Here is a 22,335-nt window from a genome sequence, read left to right as displayed (position 1 = left end):
GACCCAAGGAACCACCTTAGCAGCAGTCCCAGGGGCGACCAGAGCAACGGCAGGTTGGCGGCTCCCAGCCGCAGTCCCAGGGGCGACTGGAGCAGCTGCTGCTTGGCAGCCCCTGGCATCTGGTGCCAGTGGCCCTGGGTTCCCCTTCCCCCATTTAAGATTTAATCGGGTATTTATAGTACAAGTCATGGACAGGTCACATGACATTAATTTTTGTTTATTGCCAGTGACCTATGACTTTTACTAAAAATACCCATGACTAAATTGTAGCCTTAACTATCAATAAAGCTCACATTAAATGGATTAGTAACTGGCTAACTGACAGAACTCAAAAAAGTAGAGAGACTCATCGCACAATTTTTTAAACAATGAGGGTGATTAATCATTGGAACAAACTACCAAGAGCAGTGGGGAGGGGGTTCTCCTTCTCTGGATGACTTCCAATACAGACAGGAGCCCTTTCTGGAAATTATGCTTTAGGCAAACACAAGTTATTGGGCTTAGTGCAAGGATACCTGTGTGGAATGTAATGGCCTGTGCTATGCAAGAGGTCAGACTCGAAGATCTAATGGTCCTTTCTGGCAATGCAAATAGATGGATATAAAAATGCCATTTTATTTAAGACATTCCAAGGCATGCAATGCAATTTGTGATCTTACATTGAACTTCATGTTAATGCAACACATTTCATTAATCTACTCAGTTTTGATGCTGTGTATATGGTACATCTCCTGTGAGAGATGCCTCACAGCTCAGAGAAATTAACTGCTTTCTTACTAGGAGATTGGGTAAAAAACAAACAAAAAAGATAGTGTTAAAATGAAGAAAAACACCTTAACTCAGTCTCTTGAGAACATCACCCAACTGTACTTTTGATGATATGAAGTTATAGTTTTTGGACCTGATCCTATGATGTGCTGAGCACCATCGACTCCTATAGGAGATGTGGAGAAAGGGCTCAACTTCCAGGGAAGTCACTGTGTGTGGAGGGTACTCAGCACATGGTAGGAGACGCTCAGCATCTTGAAATTTTAGACTCTTGGAACCCATCCAAACTAGAGCCCAAATGCTACCACACATGCATGGATTTATGAGCTGTAATTTTTGGGCATGAAGATGGTGTAGCTGACAATTTAGGGGGCTGTTAGGCTGCACTGGTGCGATTCAAATGCTGTGGATTATCCTTCTCTTTCAGAGCCTTCACTATGCACTAAGAATATTGCGGAATAATGGATATTGTCTTGCTTGCTTGGATGTGCTTCATTACAAACTTCCATCCGTGGTTTTCTAACAAAACAGTCTCATACGCTTGATCAATTTTAAGTTGTTTGCAGATTCAGTTTTCCTTATCTCTGAAATAGTTCGCTAAGGGGAAAAAAAACAAAAACAAATAGACATTTTCTTTTTCAATATTTGCCGTAATGGAGATGCTCCACTTTAAATCAACACTGAAATGTACTGTAATTAAACGAAAGGGATCATAATCTAATTCGCATCAGCATTTGCATCTGAATACTTAAAATATATGACTACCTACATTTACTATTAGCGACTCCAAATATATCTCCATTGTGTCATTTGAAATAAACAGAATATTTCTTATTGTAAGATTAGAGAAGAATATCTTAATGCTACAAACACCCCTCCTTCCGATCAGCAAGCCCTTTACAAACCAATCATATGCAGAAATCTCCCGTTGAACTCCATAAAGTAGAATACATAAACCTGCTCTGTTTTCTCTGCAGGAAAAGATTAAACTGAACAAAGGGTGCTCAAAAAATAAACCTCTCCAAACCTCTGTCTGACCTAGCAAACACAAGCTAAGTTTACACTGTAATCACAGGTGTGACTGAGGGGATACATCTGAGTGCACTAGCTTTAATCTAGCTAGCTCAGGTACTGTAGCAGCAAAGCTGTGGCAGTGCAGGTTTCAGCACAGACTAGCCCTGGGAGTAATTATCCATGGTTCTGGGTGAGCTTGTACAGCCCAGGCTGAAGCACGCACTGCTGCAGCTTTGTATGTCTACTCCAGCGGCGATCACACCCCACGACTGAAGAATAAACATACCCTGAGGATTTGTTTACACTTAAAAACACTACAGCGGCACAGCTGGGCCATTGTAGCGCTTCAGTGTAGACAGGGCAGCCCAGAGGATTCAGGAGGCCTGGGGCAGGGCCAGGTCTTCAGTGGCAATTCAGTGGTGGGTCCCTCTCGGAGGGAAGGACCTGCCGCCGAACTGCCACCGAAGAATGAAGCGGTGGCGGTAGAGCAGCCTAAGTGCTGCCGATCACGGCTTTTTTTCCCCCCCCACCGCTTGTGGCGCTTGTACTCACTGGGCAGCAGTCCGAGGCTTCGGCAGCACTTCAGCGGCGGGTCCTTCACTCGCTCCGAGTCTTCCGCTGCACTGAAGGACCCGCCACCAAAGACCCGAAGCAAGTGAAGGGCCCGCCACCGAAGTGCCGCCAAAAACCTGGAGCGGCTCACGGGACCCCTGCCGGGCCACTTGCCCCCCCACCCTCCCCGGGCAGCCCTGAGTGTAGACATTACCCTACACCAATGGGAGGGATTCTCCTGCTGACATCGGTAATCCATACCCTTGAGACGGTAGCTAGATTGAAGGAAGAATTCTTCTGTCAACATAGCGCTGTGTACACAGAGACTTAAGACAGCTTAACTATGCCACTCAAGAGTGTGGATTTTTCACAGCCCTTAGTGATGCAGTTATGTCGACCTGAATTTAAGCTACTTTTGCTCTCCACTCCAAGTACAGGAACAGAGTAACTAAGAATCAGGCCAATAATATTAACTATAATGTTTTCAAGTGGGTTTTCTTAAATCAATCCATAGTATCCCTATTAAAAAAATTAACTATAAATTATAAGATTGTAAACAGTAAAAGCTTTTCTTTAAGATTTGATACAGATACCTTCATGTGTTTATTCAGTGGAAACTGAAGGAGATTGATGGCATGTTTCCTACTAAACAGCATAAAGTCCATTTTAATTTTCCTTTTCATGGGCTTTCAAGATTTTCTGGATTTCCCAAATGGTCCAGGCAGTTTGTTGGAATGAAATGCTGCCCCCCAACTTGTAACGTCTCTACAAGTTACATTCAGACATACAGGCACATGAAGTAATTACCCAGTTTCTCTACAGCTTCCACGCACACGCTGGGATACATGCCCTCAGAGTAAGTAGCAACCAGGATGTATGAATCTGTTTTCACAGCTATCAGACCTCTGTCCTCCTAGATAAATAAGAAAACTGGTTAAAAGTTGCAGAGTTCTTTTAAATATATACACTATTTATCAATGTGCTAGACAAGAATGTTTTCTATCTTTAAGTTGTGTGTCACTTTGAGGAAGAGAAGATACTGTTTTAAAGCCTAAATCAAGACTGATATTGATAAGATTATATGTTTTATACATATTTGTATATTTTAATCAAGCCACAATAGCTGTGCTGGTTTTCTATTATACTGCATGTTCCCACCTTTATTCATAAATAATGTTTACAAAGCACTTTGAAGAGATAAAGTGCAATCCGGGTTCTAAATGTAACCCACAAAAATGTTATTAAAATATTAATAAAATAGGTGTGTGCTGTGTATTATTTGAAAGATTCCAAAAAGGCTTTACAAACTAAATGCATCTAAATCACATTAATTTGCAATAATGAATGGAAGTCCCATTGGGAATTACTGAATTTTCTGAATTAGGATGCAAATGTGTGGGTTGCCCAGCATCTTCTGAGAGTTGCTGCTGAGAAAACTCAACTCCCATATTTGAATTACATGATGTCAATTACTGAGCATCTGAGGATGTGAGGATTAGCAAGTGTGTATGCATGTGCACAGGGATCACTACCTACCACTACTCAGCTACCTTTGGGGTGGAACATGTGTGCAGTTTCCCAGCTCAAAAGAACAGTGTAAAGCTGCCTGCAGTGTCTCAGGAGTTTAAGTACCAACCTCAGGGCAGACTGTTAGGAAGCAGGGCACTAACCTCAAATTGGCTGTGAATTCTACACTTAGGGCTTGGCTACACTTACAAATTTGCAGCGCTGCAGCAGGGTGTGAAAACACACCCTCTCCAGCGCTGCAAATTGCGGCGCTGCAAAGCGCCAGTGTAGTCAAAGCCCCAGCGCTGGGAGCGCAGCTCCCAGCGCTGTCCGTTATTCCCCACAGGGAGGTGGAGTACGGACAGCGCTGGAAGAGCTTTCTCCCAGCGCTGGCGCTTTGACTACACTTAGCGCTTCAAAGCGCTGCCGCGGCAGCGCTACCGCAGCAGCGCTTTGAAGTGCTAAGTGTAGCCACAGCCTTAGATTGCATCAACCAAGTATCAAAGATAACTCCTCAGGCACTATACCAGCTTTCACATGGAGTCAGTCCCCTTGGGTACTCTGATCAGTCTTGCCACCCAGGTGAGCTTACCTTTGTGACAGATGGTCCCTTACACCAAAAATCACATCAATACTCTGGTTACTCAGATTACTCCCAGTCCCAAAGGACCTGTCACTTACCCAGGCCAATTGCATCTTAGAGCTCACATCAAAGACAATGCTTGTAGCAAATCCTATAATAAGCTCTATAAACATTTATTCAGTAGGAAAAGGAAAAGAGAATTATTTACAAGGTTAAAGAAGCTAAACACATGTATACACAAATGATTTACCATCTTAAGTTTCAAACAGTTATAGAAGCTTCTATAATAAGCAAGCTCTATATATCCTTTAAGGCTAACCCAGGCTAAACCCTAGGGTTCTCATGCTTATGCCTAATAAACCTTGCTCTCTAGAGTCCAAGCAGCATAGAGATAATTAGTTTCTTCTGTCTGGGTTTTTTTATTTCCCTCTGCCATGTGCTCTGAGCTGCGAACTCAGCTGATGGGAGGAATCCACTTGCTTGACTCATTTTCATGGGTAGGCAGGGGAGGGAGGGAAGTAGAGCAACAGAGTCTTTTGTCCCCTTTAACGTTCCATAATAATCCATCTGCTATCAATGGACTGTTCCTGTTGGGCAGGACATAACACTTTGTTGCTGATTGGCACTTCACACTAGTTAATGTCTCTCCTGTCTAGTGATTTACAGAGTCACAGAAGCTTATAAGAACAGACTTTAACATTTTTATGAAGATGTTAAAAAAGTGAATGGTACAGAGTTTAAAAATAGAAGTTTCTGGTTATCAGGGAATAACGTGCAGATTATCAAGGGTGCAAAGTTTGGTTTAAGATCGAGTGGCATAAGGAATGCATAATCTGCAATATCCCCGATTGGGGGTATAAGGTTGATGGGTCAAAGTACAGACATTGAGATGTGAGGGTATGAATTCATAATACTACCACTCAAATATTACCTTATAATATGGAATACAGAAGTTATAAGTGAGATTAATGCAGGCAGCAACTCAAAAGCATTCAGTAAAGTCTAAACACTAAACACAATCTTATAATTCTAATACCTATTTTAACAATACTAACACACAGGTGAGCCAGACTCATTCCAGCTATGTATTTGTCAGTGTTCCACTGTGGCCTGGGGACCTTGGCATGAGCTGGCACCTGGTCTACCAGGATCACAAATGCTATTTAACATTTAAAAAGGCAGAGAAGCATACCACATCTAACTGCAACTGCAAAGTGGCTGGGAATTTATGTTGTCATAATGTAGTTAATCAACATGGAACTGGGCCAGAACACTGGGGTTAACACTGTTTTTTTTATAAACAAAAATATGAGAGAGAGAGAGAGAGAGAGAGAGAGAGAGAGCGCAAGAGAGAGAGCGCGCATTGAGCTCTTCAGTGACAAGTCAAGATGCTGATACTGATCATCAGTTGGTGTCATTGGCCAGTGAAGCTACTCAGAAAACCTGGCCACCTTGTTTTACATCTACACTACTACACAGCAGGAAATAAGACCGCCCATAATGAGAAATCTCAGCACCCAGCTTATCCTAAAAGCCAGAAATAGTGATTGTGCCACAAATAATTTGAGAAAAATGTTTGTGATAACAGAATTCAATTTCCCTTCTCAGTGTTAGTAAAGAAATAAAATGGTTGGATAGATTGAGATGGATGGTGGAATATATTTCTGTTTTAATTTATGTTATATGCTTGTCATTTTCCTTGTAGAGATTCTGTGCTGGACATTTATTTGTTTGCCCCATATATTGTGAAGGTGCAGTGGATAGAAAGGAGGCAACATTTTGTTTAACCTCTAATTGACTCTGGGTGTTAACATAAACAGGGGATGTGGGAAGGAAAGAGGAAAACTCAAATACTTTTTTCAGTGCTTGGACCCACTTGCCATAAATGTTAGCAACTTACATTTTTAAGATAGATGGAGCACTCATCTGCTCGGACACATTTATAATGCTGCTCCTTGAAGTAAAGTCCTTCCCTTCTGATGTGTAATAAGTTCTTGAAGAAAGCAGAGCTGAGGAGTAAGGCATGCTGTGGCTGCAGCTAAATTGATAAAATGGGACATTGCAAAAGTGTGTCCTTTTGGTCCATAACAATCATTAAAAACACACTTCAGTTATGTCTGATAATTAACCAAAGATGATTTCATAAATAGATAACGATGACACAAGAAAGGAAAATGTCTGAACAACTTTGAAATTGGGCTTTTAGTCCATGTCAGAATGAATTGTATTTTCAGTGTCTGATTTAGGATCTGATTCACAAACAGGGGCGGCTCTAGGCACCAGCAAAACAAGCTGGTGCCTAGGGTGGCAAAATGTAGGGGGCGTTCCCTGCCGCCGGGGGGGGGGGGCGGCAGGCTGGGCCGGCGGACCTGCCGCAGTCATGCCTGCGGGAGGTCCACCGGAGCCCCGGGAGGACCGGACCTGCCGCAGGCATGACTGCGGAGGGGGCGCTCGTCCTGCGGCTCGGCTGGACCTCCCGCAGGCATAACTGCGGACAGTTCGCTGGTCCCGCGGCTTGGCTGGACCTCCCGCAGGCATAACTGCGGCAGCTCAACCGGAGCCGCCGGACCAGCGAACCGCCCACAGCTGCGGGAGGTCCAGCCGAGCCGCGCGACCAGCGGACCCTCCGCAGTCATGCCCGCGGGAGGTCCGCTGCTCCCGCGGCTCCGGGGCGCCTCCCGCGCATGACTGCTTGGGGCGGCCAAAAACGTAGAGCCGCCCCTGTTCACAAATGCTTGCATTTACCCCTATGAGTAGTCCCATTGATTACAGTGGAATTAATGGCAAGCAGTATGCCCAGTAGTGTTTACATGATTGGGCCTTTAGGTTAAAACCTCTCTGGAGCAGAGGACTCTGCCTTGCTCTGTGTTTGCACAGTACTGAGCACACAGATGCCGCATTCAAATACTAATAATCTCCATCTTCTATATATAGATGTAACTTTAAGAGCCTCCAGCAAGTGAGCTTTTCAGATCAAGGTGGAGCATTACATGCTAGAATCTAGGAGCAAATCTTCAGCTGGTGTGAAATGCCATAGATCCATTGAGGTCAGTGGAGCTATGAGAATCTACACCAGCTGAGAATCTGTTCCCAGTCTCCATCAGCCACACTTCTAGAGTGAAGCTGAAGTTTTAGCATTTTAGATCCTCATTAACTGCTACTCTCCTATGGATAACTCTTTGGTGCTCAGATACTATGGTGACGAAACCACATAAGTAAATAGAGAGACAGATTTGACACCCTCTCTTCCAATGTAACAAATAAGATAAAATAAAATTAGACAGGAGAAGCATAAGTTTTGCCATACAATACAGAAGTGCTGCTATTCTACTGTCTTGTTTAGTACCTTGTTGATCACAGAACAAAATCAACACAATCAAAGGTGATTGATGCAGTCCAAAGCACGAAAGAAATGGAGTTCTGCTGATATAACACCTTTCCTGCAAAGATCTAATATGAGTGCTGTGATAAATGAAGGGGAAGGGGGGGAAGAGTAGCTCCCTTTTATGGACAGCAAGTTAGCTATAAAGTCCCTCTTGGTGGCTGTTCTCTGCTTGCTTTACCTGTAAAGGGTTAAAAAGTCTCCCTGGCTAGGTAAAAGAAAGGGACCGGGCACATGACCAAAAAAGCCAATGGGGCGGCTAGAACTTTTTAAAATTGGAAAAAACTTGCTCTTTGTTGTTGGTCTCTAGAGAGCGGAGACACAGATCAGCAATGCTATAAGCAGCTTTAAAACCAGGTATGAAAAAAGCAATTCATACCTCAAACCTACTTATCTGAAACCCCAGATATGTAAGTAAATTAGGGAATGTCTAGGAAAGTGTGATTAGGTTGTTTTTTCCCCCTCATTATTTCTTATTGGCTTGTGGATGTGTCTGTGCTAATCCCAGATGCTTTTGTTTTACTTGTAACCTTTAAGCTGAACCTCAAGAGAGCTATCTTGAGGCTTAATTTTTGTAATTGTTTCTTTTAAGATCTAGAAAAAGCCTATGTTTCAAAACGTATTTCCTTTCTTTTTGGGTTTAATAAAATTTACCTTTTTTAAGACCAGGATTGGATTTTTGTGTCCCTAAGAGGTTGTGCACATGTTGTTTAATTAGCTAGGGGCAACAGCTGATTTCCTTTGTTTTTCCCCCCCCACTCAGCTCTTCCCCTGAGAAGGGGTGAAAAGGCTTGAGGGTACCCCATAGGAAGGAATTCCCAAGTGTTCCTTCCTGGGTTCTCAAAAGGAGGGGGAGGCTTGCACTTGGGTGGTGGCAGCATCTCCCCATCCAAGGTCAGAGAGAAGCTGTGACCTTGGGAGTTTAATACCAGCCTGGAGTGGCCAGTATTAATTTTTAAAATCCTTGCGGGCCCCCACCTTCTGCACTCAAAGTGCCAGAGTAAGGAATCAGCCTGGGCAAGTGTTTTACAACAAATTCAACCCCACAACATACTTTTTGGTAAGTAGTACTATACCTAGGGCCCTACCAAATTCACAGCCATGAAAAACACGCCACGAACTGTGAAATCTGGTCTGCCCCTGTGAAATCTGGTCTTGTGTGCTTTTACCCTATACTATATAGATTTCACAGGCGAGACCAGCATTTCTCAAATTGGGGATCCTGACCCAAAAGGGAGTTGCTCTGAAGGCACTCAGCTCTGAAGGCAGTGCCCCGCCAGCAGCAGTGCAGAAGTAAGGGTGGCAATACCATACCATGCCATCCTTACTTCTGTGCTGCTGCTGGCAGTGGCTCTGTCTGCAGAGCTGGGATCCCAGCCAGCAGCCACCGCTCTCCAGCTGCCCAGCTCTGAAAGCAGTACCGCCGCTAGCAGCAGCACAGAAGTAAGGGTAGAAGTACTGCAACCCCCCCCCCCCATTCCTTTATGGGTCAGGACTCCTCAAGTTACAACAGAGAAATTTCAGATTTAAATAGCTGAAATCATGACATGATTTTGAAAATCCTACGGTTGTGAAATTGACCAAAATGGACAATGAATTTGGTAGGGCCCTAATCAGGGCTGGCTCCAGGCACCAGCGCAGCAAGCAGGTGCTTGGGGAGGCCAATGGAAAGGGGCGGCACATCTGGGTCTTCGGCGGCAATTCGGCAGCGGGTCCCTCAGTCCCTCTCGGAGGGAAGGACCTGCCGCCGAAGAATGAAGCAGCGGTGGTAGATTTGTGCCGCCGATCACGGCTTCCCCCCGCACTTGCGGAGGCAAAAATGCTGGAGCCGGCCCTGGCCCTAATTATACCCCATTTGGCTCAGAGGTTATTAGAATTGCTCAATGTCACACACAGGGCCGGCTCTACTGTTTTTGCCGCCCCAAGCAGCGCACTGAATTGCCGCCGCAGACGGCGGGGGCAGTCCGTATACTGTTAGTATGGCACGTGTGTTTCTGCTGCGGCGGCGGCAGTTCGGAGGCAGCTTCTGTCTTCAGCCGGAAGCCAGAAGCTGCGCCGTCGGGGGCAGCTGAACACAGAAGCTGGCGCTGAATTGCCGCCGCGGAAACACGCATGCTGCCCTAATGGCACACGGCCTGCCCCCGCCGTCCGCAGCGGCAATTCAGCACACTGCTTGGGGGCAAAAACACAGGGACTGCCGCCCCTTTCAGATTGCCGCCCTAAGCACCTGCTTGGAATGCTGGTGCCTGGAGCCGGCCCTGGTCACACAGCCAGTGGAAGAGCCAGGAATATTTATTAGAACCCAGCAGTCCTGACTGACAGTCCCCTTTCTAATCACTAACTCATGCTCCCTCCCTTTAAAGAAGGTGGTACATTTCTAAATTTTCTACCTTCAGTGTCACTTGCTAGGATACTTTCTGTTTCCTTACATTAAAGCCAGGGGTTGATGTCCACACAGTCTCATCCTTTAATTTGATGATGGCCGCATGTTCCACATGTTTTGTTTTGATGAGGCAATCATTGAGCAAAGATTGAATTTGGTTCATTTTCCTTCAGTTCTGTGAAAAAATAAATAAATAGATCAGATATAGGTAGAGGTTCATTTCCTTCCAGTTGTGCTTCAGAGACCTGATCCTCCTCCCATCCGGAATTTAATTTAGCTTACTTTAGGAGGCTGATTCAGAGTAAAAAAAGCTGAGAAATACACCATAACTTGTGATAAGCACCAGGTTAGAGTGGAAGTCAGCTGGAGTGGGGAGAGTTAGTGCTCTTTTCAAGCTCCTTGCACAACATGCATAATACTTACTCCTGCCTTGAGTGCAGGGGACTGGACTAGATGACCTCTCAAGGTCACTTGCAGTTCTATGATTCTATGCCTAGATGTTTCTGTTCAAATGATCAACAGCAAAATAATTGACAATATTGACATTATTAGACTTCAGAGTTAACATTTGGGGATGACAACACTGGTGGTATTTCACATGTTTTAGAGTTATTGTTTCAGGCTGTTTATCTGCATACACAGCCAGATAAATGACACTGCAATCAATCATATTTGGAAGATTTACTTAGCAACAATAAGGACAAACTATAAACTGATTGGCCTATCAGAAAATTGCAAGTATTGTGTCTCTTGAATACTGGTTCATTCCAAGTCAAGTGTTAGATGTCATGTAAAGTACAGTCATTCTAAAATCCTTACCACATCTCATCTGGATGATGATGATGAAGTAGTAAAATAAAAATGATAAAGATGTTCTTATCACTATACAGCACAATGATTACATAAATCAGACTTCTCCTTGAATGGTCCCTTGAAATATATGTTATCTATTTATGCAAAACAATCTGTTTCATTTTGTATTTAGCTGTGACACTGAGTAAGTTTCCCAGAGCGCTGTGTAAGATCAAAAGCTTGTCTCTCTCACCGACAGAAGTTATAAAAAAAGTCACCAATAAAAGATATTACCTAGGGTGACCAGATGTTCCAATTTTATTGGGACAGTCCCTATATTCATGGCTTTATCTTATATAGGCACCTATTATCCCCCACCCCCTATCCTGATTTTTTACACTTGCTCTCCGGTTACCCTAATACAGGGGTAGGCAACCTATGGCACACGTGCCAAAGGCAGCACACAAGCTGATTTTCAGTGGCACTCACACTGCCCGGGTCCTGGCCTCCAGTCTGGGGGGCTCTGCATTTTAATTTGATTTTAAATGAAGCTTCTTAAACATTTTAAAAACCTTATTTACTTTACATACAACAAAAGTTTAGTTATATATTATAGATTTATAGAAAGGGACCTTCTAAAAACATTAAAATGTATTACTAGCACATGAAACCTTAAATTAGAGTGAATAAGTGAAGACTCGGCACACCACTTCTGAAAGGTTGCCGACCCCCGCCCTAATATTACCTCACCCACTTTGTCTCTCTGATAAAAATCAGACTACATAGTTTTATGAAGTAAATCACTATTAAATAACCATATAACAAATTGTAATGCAACATTTAATGAACAAAACTGTTGTTGGATAATCCTGACAGTTATGCAGCCAATTAATCTAAAGATTTTATACACATGTGGCAAAGTACCTTCTTCTCCTCAGCAGGCTCAGTCCTTTTTAGCCTTGGAGACACAGGCTTGGACAAAGCAAATCCTTCTAGGTAGCATAGGGTCTGGCTAATCCTTCCCTCAGTCAGTCCCTTGTGCTTGTTTTCTTCCCTTCTGGGGACAGATTACAGCCTTCCTTGCTAGAAGGGTTCAGAGCCTTGCTACACCTAACTTGCTGGCAGCTTTTTTTTTTCCTTTCTTTTTCTTTCTCTCTCTCTCTCTCTCTCTCTCTCTCTCTCTCTCTCTCTCTCTCACACACACACACACACACACACAGGGGAGGGTTTAAAAAGGTCTCCAGCAGTTGGAGCCAGCTGAACCTAATTAGTTCCCTGGTAACTCCTTTTCCAGCTGAACCTTATTTTCCCATGGCTATCTCTCCTCAGTGGATTGGGAGAGGCCTTTTAACCCCTGGGACTAATTACTACCCCTCCCTTTGTAGCCATTTGTCCTGGGTTTGCCACACACAATTTTATAAAAGTTATGCCTTAATCAAACTCAAGTTGAATACTGCGTGCAGATGTGGTTGCCCCATGTCAAAAAAGATATATTGGAATTGGAAAAGGTTCAGAAAAGGTCAACAAAAATTATTAGAGATATGGAAAAATTTCTGTATGAGGAGGGATTAATAAGATTGAGACTTTTCAGCTTGGTAAAGAGACGACAAAGGGGGAATATGATAGACGTCTTTAAAATCATGACTGATGTGGAGAAAATAAAAAAAGGAAGTGTTATTTACTCCTCATAACACAAGAACTAGGGGCCACCCAATGAAATTAATAGGCAGTGGGTTTAAAACAAACAAAAGGAAGTATTTTTTTACACAATGCACAGTCAACCTGTGGAACTCTTTGCTGGAGGATGTTGTGAAGGCTAGGACCACAACAGGGTTCAAAAAAGAACTAGATAAATTAATGGAAGATAGGTCCATCAATGGCTATTAACCGGGATGGTCAGGGCAGCCTCTGTTTGCCAGAAGCTGAGAATGGGCAACAAGGGATGGATCACTTGATGATTACCTGTTATGTTCATTCCCTCTGGGGCATCTGGCACTGGCCACTGTTGGAAGACAGGATACTGGGCTAGACCGACCTTTGGTCTGACCCAATATGGCCGTTCTTATACTGGGCTCAATACAAGGGTAATTGTGTGAAATTTAATGGACTATGATACATGGGACATCGACTAGATGATCTAACTCTATATACTATTCTATTCTGTATAGGTTTTTATACCACGCTTATCACTGTCGTATCTAAGCACTTTCCAGTAGTGCATTAAGCAATGTGACTCCCTACACAACTGTCACGTGTTGTTTGTTCTCTCATCCTCTCCCCAGGGATTAATGGTCCTTTCTGGCTTTATGAAGTGTAGATTTATTTTCATTTTAAAAGAAACTTTTACTGAAAAATGTTCTGCCTAGTCAGCTGTCTAGTATGTGAAGTCTAAAGGGCTTTGACCTGCTGAATGCTGACCCCCCTACCCCCATCATAACCACTGTGCCTCTAAGAGGTGCAGCACACAACTTGCAGCCCAAGGAAGAGGGGTTAAACCACCTTTGTGCTCTTCCAACTGGAGCAACCCAAGGGCCAGAGAGGTCCAATATATAATTTAGTCAGCCCTGGGAGCCTGTCTTGACAGCACAGTGAGCTCACGTTATAACTCAGGTGCCACCACTGCTCAACTTCCAGCTACACACAAAAATCTCTGGCTCAAGTTAAGTGGTGCTTTAAGCTTGAGCTAACTGGCCTGTATGGGCAGTGGGTGGAGCCCTCCTTAGGGGAGGCTCGCCCCCAGCTCTGCCTCTTCCGCCCACCCCCTTCCTCCCCACAGCCAGAGCCCCGAGAACCCCTGCCCCTCCCCTGCGGACGGGGCCACGAGTCCTCCCTGCCCAGAGGAGTCCCACGCTCCCCCGCCCCTCAGTTGGAGGAGCCCCGCACTGGCTGGAGGCCCAAATGCCCTCCCCCCCTCAGCCGTAGGAGTCCCTCAGCTGAAGCTCCGAGCCTCCCCCCACCGACCCAGAGGTGCCCCGGGCCAGCTGCAGCCATACTGCGCCTCCTCTCCACAGACTGCAAGCCGCTGCAGGGAAAAGCCTCTCAGCAGGCTGCCTTCGAGAGCTACACAGCTCCTCCCATCGCACTTGTCTGGGACCTTTCTCTCACCGAGGGGCTGCTCAGCAACTGGTGAAAAGAACAGGTTAAGGACTATTTAGAAAAGCTGGATGTGCACAAGTCCATAGGGCCAGAGGCAATGTATCCGAGGGTGCTGAGAGAGTTGGCTGATGTGATTGCAGAGCCATCTGCCATTATCTTTGAAACTCGTGGCGATCGTGGGAGGTCCCGGACGATTGGAAAAAGGCAAATATAGTGTCCAACCTTTAAAAAGGGAAGAAGGAGAATCCAGAGAACTACAGACCAGTCAGCCTCACCTCAGTCCCTGGAAAAATCATGGAGCAGGTCCTCAAGGAATCCTTTTTGAAGCACTTGGAGGAGAGGAAGGTGATCAGGAACAGTCAACATGGATTCATCCATGGCAAGTCATGCCTGACCAACCTGATTGCCTTCTATGATGAGCTAACTGGCTCTGTGGATATTGGGAAAGTGGTGGACATGATATACCTTGACTTTAGCAAAGCTTTTGCTACCGTCTCCCATAGAATTCTTGCCAGCAAGTTAAAGAAGTATGGATTAGATGAATGGACTATAAGGTGGATAGAAAGCTGGCTAGATTGTCGGGCTCAATGGATAGTGATCAATGGCTTGATGTCTACTTGGCAGCTGGTATCAAGCGGAGTGCCCCAAAGGTCGGTCCTAAGGATGGTTTTGTTCAACATCTTCATTAATGATCTGGAGGATGGAATGGATTGCACCCTCAGCAAGTTCGCAAATGACACTAAGCTGTGGGGGGAGGTAGATATGCTGGAGGATAGGGATAGGGTCCAGAGTGACCTAAACAAATTGGAGGGTTGGGCGAAAAGAAATCTGATGAGGTTCAGCAAGGAGAAGTGCAGAGTCCTGCACTTAGGAAAGAAGAATCCCATGCACTGCTACAGGCTGGGGATCAACTGGCTAAGCGGCAGTTCTGCAGAAAAGGATCTGGGGATTACAGTGGACAAGAAGCTGGATATAAGTCAGTAGTGTGCCCTTGTTGCCAAGAAGCCTAACGGCACATTGGGCTGCATTAGTAGGAGCACTGCCAGCAGATCGTGGGAAGTGAATATTCCCCTCTATTCGGCTCTGGTGAGGCCACATCTGGAGTATTGTGTCCAGTTTTGGGCCCCTCACTACAGAAAGGATGTGGACAAGATAGGCTTATGTGTAGTGCTGGGGAGGAGTCGGTGGCCGTGGTACATGTAGGTACCAACAACATGGGGAAGGATAGGAGAGAGGTTCTGGAGGCCAAATTTAGGCTGCTAGGTAAGAGATTGAAGTCCAGGATCTCCATGGTAGCATTCTCTGAAATGCTTCCAGGTCCATGCACAGGCCCAATTAGACAGGCAGAACTGCAGGGTCTCAATGCGTGGATGAGACGATGGGAGGAGGGGTTTAGATTAATTAGGAAGTGGGGAAGCTTTTGAGAAAGGGGGAACCTATACAGAAGGATGGGCTCCATCTAAACCAAAACAGAACCAGATTGCTGGCGCTTAAAATTAAAAAGGTTGTAGAACAGTTTTTAAACTAAGGGCTGGGGGAAAGCCGACAGGTGCGGAGGTGCGGACATCCCTTAGGGGAGGATCTATAAATGGAGATTCCCTATTTCCTAATAAGAAGGAAAGGATGGAAAATGATAAAATACAGGGAGGATCTGATGAGAAACAGCCAAATGAAAAAAAGTCCCTTCAGTTACGTCATGCAATAGGGGACAGCCAAAAAATGACAAGTTTTTAAAATGCTTGTATACCAATGCTAGGAGTCTAAATAATAAGACGGGGGAACTAGAGTGCCTAGTATTAAATGAGGCTATTGATATAATAGGCATCACAGAAACCTGGTGGAATGAGAATAATCAGTGGGGCACAGTAATACCAGGGTACAAAACATATCAGAAGAACAGAACAGGTCATGCTGGTGGGGGAGTGGCGCTGTATTGAAAGAATCAAATGAAGTAAAAATCTTAAATGAACTAAATTGTACTATAGAATCTCTATGGATAGTAATTCCATGCTTGAAAAATAAGAATATAGCGGTAGGGCTATATTACAGACAACCTGACCAGGATGGTGTTAGTGACTCTGACATGCTCAGGGAGATTAGAGAGGCTAATTAAAATAAAATAATTCAATAATAATAATGGGGGATTTCAACTATCCCCGTATTGACTGGGTACATATCACCTCAGAAAGGGATGCTGAGAAAAAGTTTCTTGACACCTTAAATGACTGCTTCTTAGAGCAGCTAGTCCTGGAAACCACAAGAGGAGAGGCAATTCTTGATTTAGTCCTAAGTGGAGCACAGGATCAGGTCCAAGAGTGAACATAGCTGGACCACTTGGTAATAGTGACCATAATATAATTAAATTTAACTTCCCTGTGGTGGGGAAAACTCCACAGCAGCCCAACACTATAGCGTTTAATTTCAGAAAGGGGAACACCACAAAAATGAGGAGGTTAGTGAAACAGAAATTAAAAGGAGGTGTCAATTCCAGGAGAGGCAAAGCTGCTTTTGTAATGAGCCAGCCACTCCCAGTCCCTATTCAAGCCCACATTAATCGTGTTAAATTTGCAAATGAATTTTAGTTCTGCTGTTTCTCTTTGAAGTCTGTTTCTGAAGTTTTTTTGTTCAAGTATAGCGAATTTTAAATCTGTTATAGAATGTCCAGGGAGATTGAAGTGTTCTCCTACTGGCTTTTGTATGTTACCATTCCTGATGTCTGATTTGTAGCCATTTATTCTTTTACGTAGGAACTGTCCGGTTTGGCCATGGACATGACAGAGCGGCACTGCTGGCACATCATGGCATATATAACATTAGTAGATGTTCAGGTGAATGAGCCCTTGATGGTGTGGCTGATGTGGTTGGGTCCTCTGATAGTGTCGTTAGAGTAGATATGGGGATATTCTCCTGGAACTGACACCTCCTCATCTATTATTGGGAGTGGACTACATTCACCCTGATCGAATTGGCCCTATCATCACTGGTTCTCCACTTGTGAGGTAACTCCCTTCTCTTCATGTGTCATTATATAATGCCTGCATCTGTAATTTTCACTCCATGCATCTGAAGAAGTGAGGTTTTTTACCCACGAAAGTTTATGCCCAAATAAATCCGTTAGTCTTTAAGGTGCCACTGGACTCCTTGTTGTTTTTGAGAAATTAAAAGGTATAGTACCAAAAGTAAAATCCCTGCAAGCTGCATGGAAATTTTTTAAAGACAACATAATAGAGGCTCAACTTAAATGTATGCCCCAATTTAAAAAACATAGTAAGAGAATGTGATACAGCATGGCCAGAGGGCAGCAGGAGAGGGTTAGAAGGGAGCCTTATTCCCTGTAAGGGGAAGAAAGTTTGCTACAGATTAACTAGAGCACCTGATGCCAATTAGAGCACTTGAAACCAATTAGAGCACCTGCAGTCAGTCACATGATAAAAACCCTGCTTCAATCAGACAGCATGGGAGTTGGAGCAGAAAGGATTGGTGTTGGAGCAGAGAACAGTTTGGAGGAGTTGGAGCAGAAAGGATTGGCATTGGAGCAGAGAACAGTTTGAAGGGAAACAGAGGACAGTTTGGAGAAGTGCTGTGGTGGGCTAAGAAGTCCTAGACCTTAGGTAAGGGGCACCTGGCTTGTGCAGAGGGAGGGCAGGAAGCCCCCCACAAGCTGAAGGGCAGGAGAGGGAAGTAGCCCAGGGGAAGGAACCGTCAGTTCAAGTGGTTCACCACTATCCTCAGGGCCCCTGGGCTGGGACCTGGAGTAGAGGGCGGGCCTAGGTCCCTCCCTTTCCACTCCACTCCTCTAGGACACTAGTGGGGCAATTAATATTCCAATTTAGGGGTAAGAAATGGCACCCTGAACCCCCCCAAAGAAGAGAAAATGTGAGACCCATCATAATAGTGCCGGCAATTTGCCACAGAGAACCAAAAAAGAGACACCGTGGTTAAACAACAAAGTAAAAGAAGCATTGAGGGGTGTAGTGAGGTGGCCTGGCTCCCGACGGCCCCAGAGAGAGAGGAACCGGAACAGCCACCTCAGTGGGCGGAGCCACCACCACCTCCTGTTCCCGCCCCCCGGAAGTTAAGGGGCGGGACAGGAAGTATAAAAGCCCGGCCCCAGTGCTCAGTTGGAGCCCGGCGGCCGGAGAGGACAGACGCTCCTGACCGGGCTCCTCCTGGACCGAGCCGTCCTCGAGCCAGGTACCCTGACGTGGACGGACCGAGCCGTCCTCGAGCCAGGTACCCTGACGTGGACGGACCGAGCCTCCCTCGAGCCAGGTACCCTGACGTGGACGGACCGAGCCTCCCTCGAGCCAGGTACCCCGAGGTGGACTGGCCGAGCCTGCCCCGAGCCCGGTACCCCGAGGAGCTGCCCGAGCGTCCCCCTGACCCGAGTCCGGAGGAGCAGCCCGACCTAGAGCGCCCTCAGCATGCTGAGGAGCCCATGGTGTGGGACCCCGCTGCCGAGCCCAGCGATGAGCAGGTACCCATGGAGGAGGAGATGGAGTGTAGCCCGGGGATAGCCGACCCCTGTCCGGCTGAGGGCACTGACGCGCCCATGTCAGTGTGTTGCGGCCAGGATCCCCACTGACTGCAGCGGATCCACGCCGCTGCTAGGGCCCCGGGCTGGGACACAGTGGAGTGGGTGGGCCTGTGTCCCCCCCTGCCACCCCACTCACGGGTGGCAGACTCCCCCTCCTACCAGCGTTCAGGCAGAGAAGCCTGCACTTACCTGGGCTTCCTGAACTGTTGCTACAGCTCAGCTCCTGCTACAAGGACCTGAGCCTTGAACTATTGTTTGTTGCCCCGCCCTGACTAAGGGCCTGGGCTTCCTGAACTGCTGCTACAGCTCAGCTCCTGCTACAAGGACCTGAGCCTTGAACTATTGTTGGTTGCCCCGCCCTGACTAAGGGCCTGGGCTTCCTGAACTGTTGCTGTAGCTCAGCCCCTGCAACAAGGGCCTGAGCTCTGAGACTGTTGCTACTGCTCAGCCCCTGCAACAAGGGCCTGAGCTCTGAGACTGTTGCTACTGCTCAGCTCCTGAGGCAAGGACCTGAACTCTGAAACTGTTACTACTGCTCAGCTCCCGAGGCAAGGACCGGAGCCCTAAACCTCGTACTAAGTTTGGTGCCCCGCCCTGAGCTAGGACTTGGGCTTACTGACTCTGTGATTGCTCAGTTCCGGCTGCAAGGACCGGAGCTTAGAACTGGTTTGCTGCCCCGTCCTGACTGAGGGCCGGGGCTTATTGACTTTATTGGTGCTCAGCCTGCAGGAAGGATCTGAGCTTAGAACTGGTTTGCTGCCCCGCCCTGACTGAGGCCGGGGCTTATTGACTTTCTTGGTGCTCAGCCTGCAGGAAGGATCTGAGCTTAGAACTGGTTTGCTGCCCCGCCCTGACTGAGGCCGGGGCTTATTGACTTTCTTGGTGCTCAGCCTGCAGGAAGGATCTGAGCCTAGAACTAGTGTTTGCTGCCCCGCCCTGACTGAGGGCTGGGGGCTCATTGCAGTAACCGTGTGCCTTCTGTTCAGCCCCTGCCTGAGGGGCCGAACCCCGAGACCTTCCGAACCCGGAGACTGATTTGGGCCGTGTAGTGAGGCGGCCTGGCTCCCGACGGCCCCTGAGAGGGCACGGCCCCAACACTGGACTATTACAAGGGGCAAAAAGGCATCCTTTAAAAAGTGGAAGATAAATCCTAATGAGGAAAATAGAAAAGAGTATAAACTCTGGCAAATGAAGTGTAAAAATATAATTAGAAAGACCAAAGAAGAATTTGAAGAACAGCTAGTCAAAGACTCCAAAAGTAATAGCAATTTTTTTTAAATACATCAGAAGCAGAAAGCCTGCTAAACAACCAGTGGGGCCACTGGACAATCGAGATGCTAAAGGAACACTCAAAGATGATAAGGCCATTGTGGAGAAACTAAATGAATTCTTTGCATCAGTCTTCACTGTTGAGGATGTGCAGGAGATTCCCAAACCTGAGCCATTCTTTTTGGGTGACAGATCTGAGGAACTGTCCCAAATAGAGGTGGCATTAGAGGAGGTTTTGGAACAAATTGATAAACTAAACAGTAATAAGTCTCCAGGACCTGATGGTATTCACCCTAGAGTTCTGAAGGAACTCAAATGTGAAATTGCAGGACTGCTGTCATCTGTAACCTATCATTTAAAACAGCTTCTGTACCAAATGACTGGAAGATAGCTAATGTGATGCCAATTTTTAAAAAGGGCTCCAGAGGTGACCCTGGCAACTACAGGCCGGTGAGCCTCACTTCAGTACCGGGAAAACTGGTTGAAACTATCATAAAGAACAAAATTGTCAGACACATAGTTGAACATAATTTGTTGGGAAATAAATAGTCAACATGGTCAGGGAATGAGGAGCAGAGGGGCTTGGGAGTTCTGATGGGGGCAGTCAGGGGGCGGGAAGTGGGAGGGAGTGGATGGGGCGGGGCTAGGGCGGGGCTCCCCCCACTCTCTCTTTTTTGATTGTTGAAATATGGTAATCCTAGCATAATAGGCAGGGATACTCACCACTATACTAACAAGGAAGGGGACCAGGTCTTGTACTACACAGAATTCCTAGACACCAGTTATTGCTAGCTTATACCACACCATGGGCCCCACTGGACAATAATACCTCTTGCTCTCTTCTCCTTCCTAAAGACTTTGGCTGCAGCAACAGCCCTGGGAATATCCCTGTCTCTCTTCACATGCAGTTGCTTCTCACTCTCCTCCAAAGAAGCTTTTGATATGCCCCATGCAGGTTCCAAGCCCGCTGAGGCGCGATATTTGCTAATCAGCTTCCTGGGTCCATCAGTAATCTCCCTGGAGTCCGGAGAAGCTACTGATGAACCCAGGAAGCTGAACTGCACGTACAATCTCCTCATCCACCCTGGAACCTGCATGGGGCATAATAAAGCAAACCTCCCCCCCCCCTTTCAAACCCTGCAACCAGGGGCAGTGGCTGGGGCAGGGCCGGCTCCATTTTTTTTTGTCACCCCAAGCGGTGAAGCGAAAACAAAAACAAAAACATAAAGCTGCGATCGGCAGCAGCTCATCCATGCCGCTTCATTCTTCGGTGACAATTCAGCGGCGGGTCCTTTACTCCAAGAGGGACTGAGGGACCCGCCGCCGAATTGCCACCGAAGACCCGGATGTGCCACCCTCTTCCATTGGACGCCCCAAGCACCTGCTTCCTTCGCTGGTGCCTGGCCCTGCTCCCCAGGCCTATTATACCCGCTGCCCATACTGGCCTGTTAGGTGCATGGGTAATGCTTTGGGGAGTAATAGCTTGAGTTATAACTCATCGGTGGCTAATCCAATTACTTGGTTAACCCAATTACACTGTGCTGCTCACTGTTTGTGAGTGTTTCACCCTGAGATCACTCTCCCTTGAGCTAAGTGCGGCAGGGAAGCAGTGTGGCAGGTTGGGCTGGTTCTTAAAGATCTCTAGGTGACAGGCGACTTGTTGGGCTGGGAATTACTGCCTGTGCCGAAACAGGTGATTTTTACTGGCGCTAGCCTTGGCCCGGTGACAAAGCACTTGCACGTTACGGGGGTGTACATGTAACAGCCATGCTGGGGCCAACCCCGGACCGCTCCTGGAGCATTGGGACCAGCCCCCTGCCTCACACTCTCAGGCTTGGCGGGCTAGGCCGCGCTGAGCTCCCCCATGGACAGCCCAGGGCTCAACCAGCGGGCGTACTGGTTGGCGGGGCAACGGATAAGAACCCATGGTGCGCTGAGAAACTGCCAGCCTGGAGCACAGACTACAGTTCCCAGCATGCAACGTTCTTTACTTGTTTCGCTAGATGGTAACGGGAACGCGTGGCATGCTGGGAGATGTAGTCCTCCAGGGCCTCACCTTACTACGAGAGATGAGGGGGGCCCCCACTTTAGCCTTGCCCCCCCCGCACCTCCACAATCATCGGACCCGCTGCGGGTGGCGACCCAGCTCCTTACCTAGCCAAGCAGCGCTGCAGCGCCTTTCTCAACTGGTGGGCGGGGCCTTTTGTCTCAGTACCTTGATTCGCTGAGGCGACACGCCTTCTTTACTGATTGGTGGAGTGCCCTGTCCATCATAAAGGAGCGGCTCTGGCTGGCGTTGCCGTGGGAGCGAGGGACGCGTAACCCCATCACAAAGGCGGCGGGATACGAGCTGTACATCACTGATTCTCTGCTCGGGCTGGGTGAGGCTGTTTCTCCTCATTTCGGGGACGGTGAGGCCAGGGGATTCCTCCCCGCCCTCCGCCCTGCAGGTG

The 22,335-nt window shown here is 46.8% G+C and overlaps 1 protein-coding gene across 3 annotated transcripts; it reads right to left on the bottom strand.

The window, feature by feature from the left end:
* Positions 1-357: 357 nt before the first annotated feature.
* On the bottom strand, positions 358-22,151 carry PFN4 (profilin family member 4). 3 transcript variants are annotated; one of them, XM_045011657.1, is made up of 5 exons: positions 22,037-22,151; positions 10,235-10,363; positions 6,324-6,461; positions 3,142-3,247; positions 358-1,365 (listed from the first exon to the last, which is right to left on the bottom strand). In XM_045011657.1, exons 2-5 carry the CDS (start codon positions 10,349-10,351, stop codon positions 1,337-1,339), a joined length of 390 nt encoding a protein of 129 aa, XP_044867592.1. In that variant the 5' UTR covers positions 10,352-10,363; positions 22,037-22,151; the 3' UTR covers positions 358-1,336. The 3 variants fall into 3 exon arrangements, with proteins under 3 accessions (XP_044867592.1, XP_044867593.1, XP_044867591.1); XM_045011658.1 differs by having other exon boundaries at positions 22,098-22,118; XM_045011656.1 differs by lacking the exon at positions 22,037-22,151 and adding an exon at positions 11,905-12,110.
* Between the last annotated feature and the right edge of the window lie 184 nt (positions 22,152-22,335).

Source organism: Mauremys mutica, chromosome 3, assembly GCF_020497125.1.
Source record: "Mauremys mutica isolate MM-2020 ecotype Southern chromosome 3, ASM2049712v1, whole genome shotgun sequence".
NCBI lineage: Eukaryota > Metazoa > Chordata > Testudines > Geoemydidae > Mauremys > Mauremys mutica.
The sequence above is the reverse complement of the archived record's forward strand: the minus strand, read 5'-3'. Positions and strand labels throughout refer to the sequence as shown.

What these genes read in the sequence shown, in the direction of transcription:
- PFN4 (XM_045011657.1), bottom strand. Translation starts at nt 10,351, where the DNA reads ATGAACCAAATTCAATCTTTGCTCAATGATTGCCTCATCAAAACAAAA. An exon ending in CATCAACCCCTGGCTTTAAT is followed by an intron (nt 6,462 to 10,234) that starts GTAAGGAAACAG and finishes TTATCAATTTAG; the next exon opens with CTGCAGCCACAGCATGCCTT. An exon ending in GCTCCATCTATCTTAAAAAT is followed by an intron (nt 3,248 to 6,323) that starts GTAAGTTGCTAA and finishes TTATTTATCTAG; the next exon opens with GAGGACAGAGGTCTGATAGC.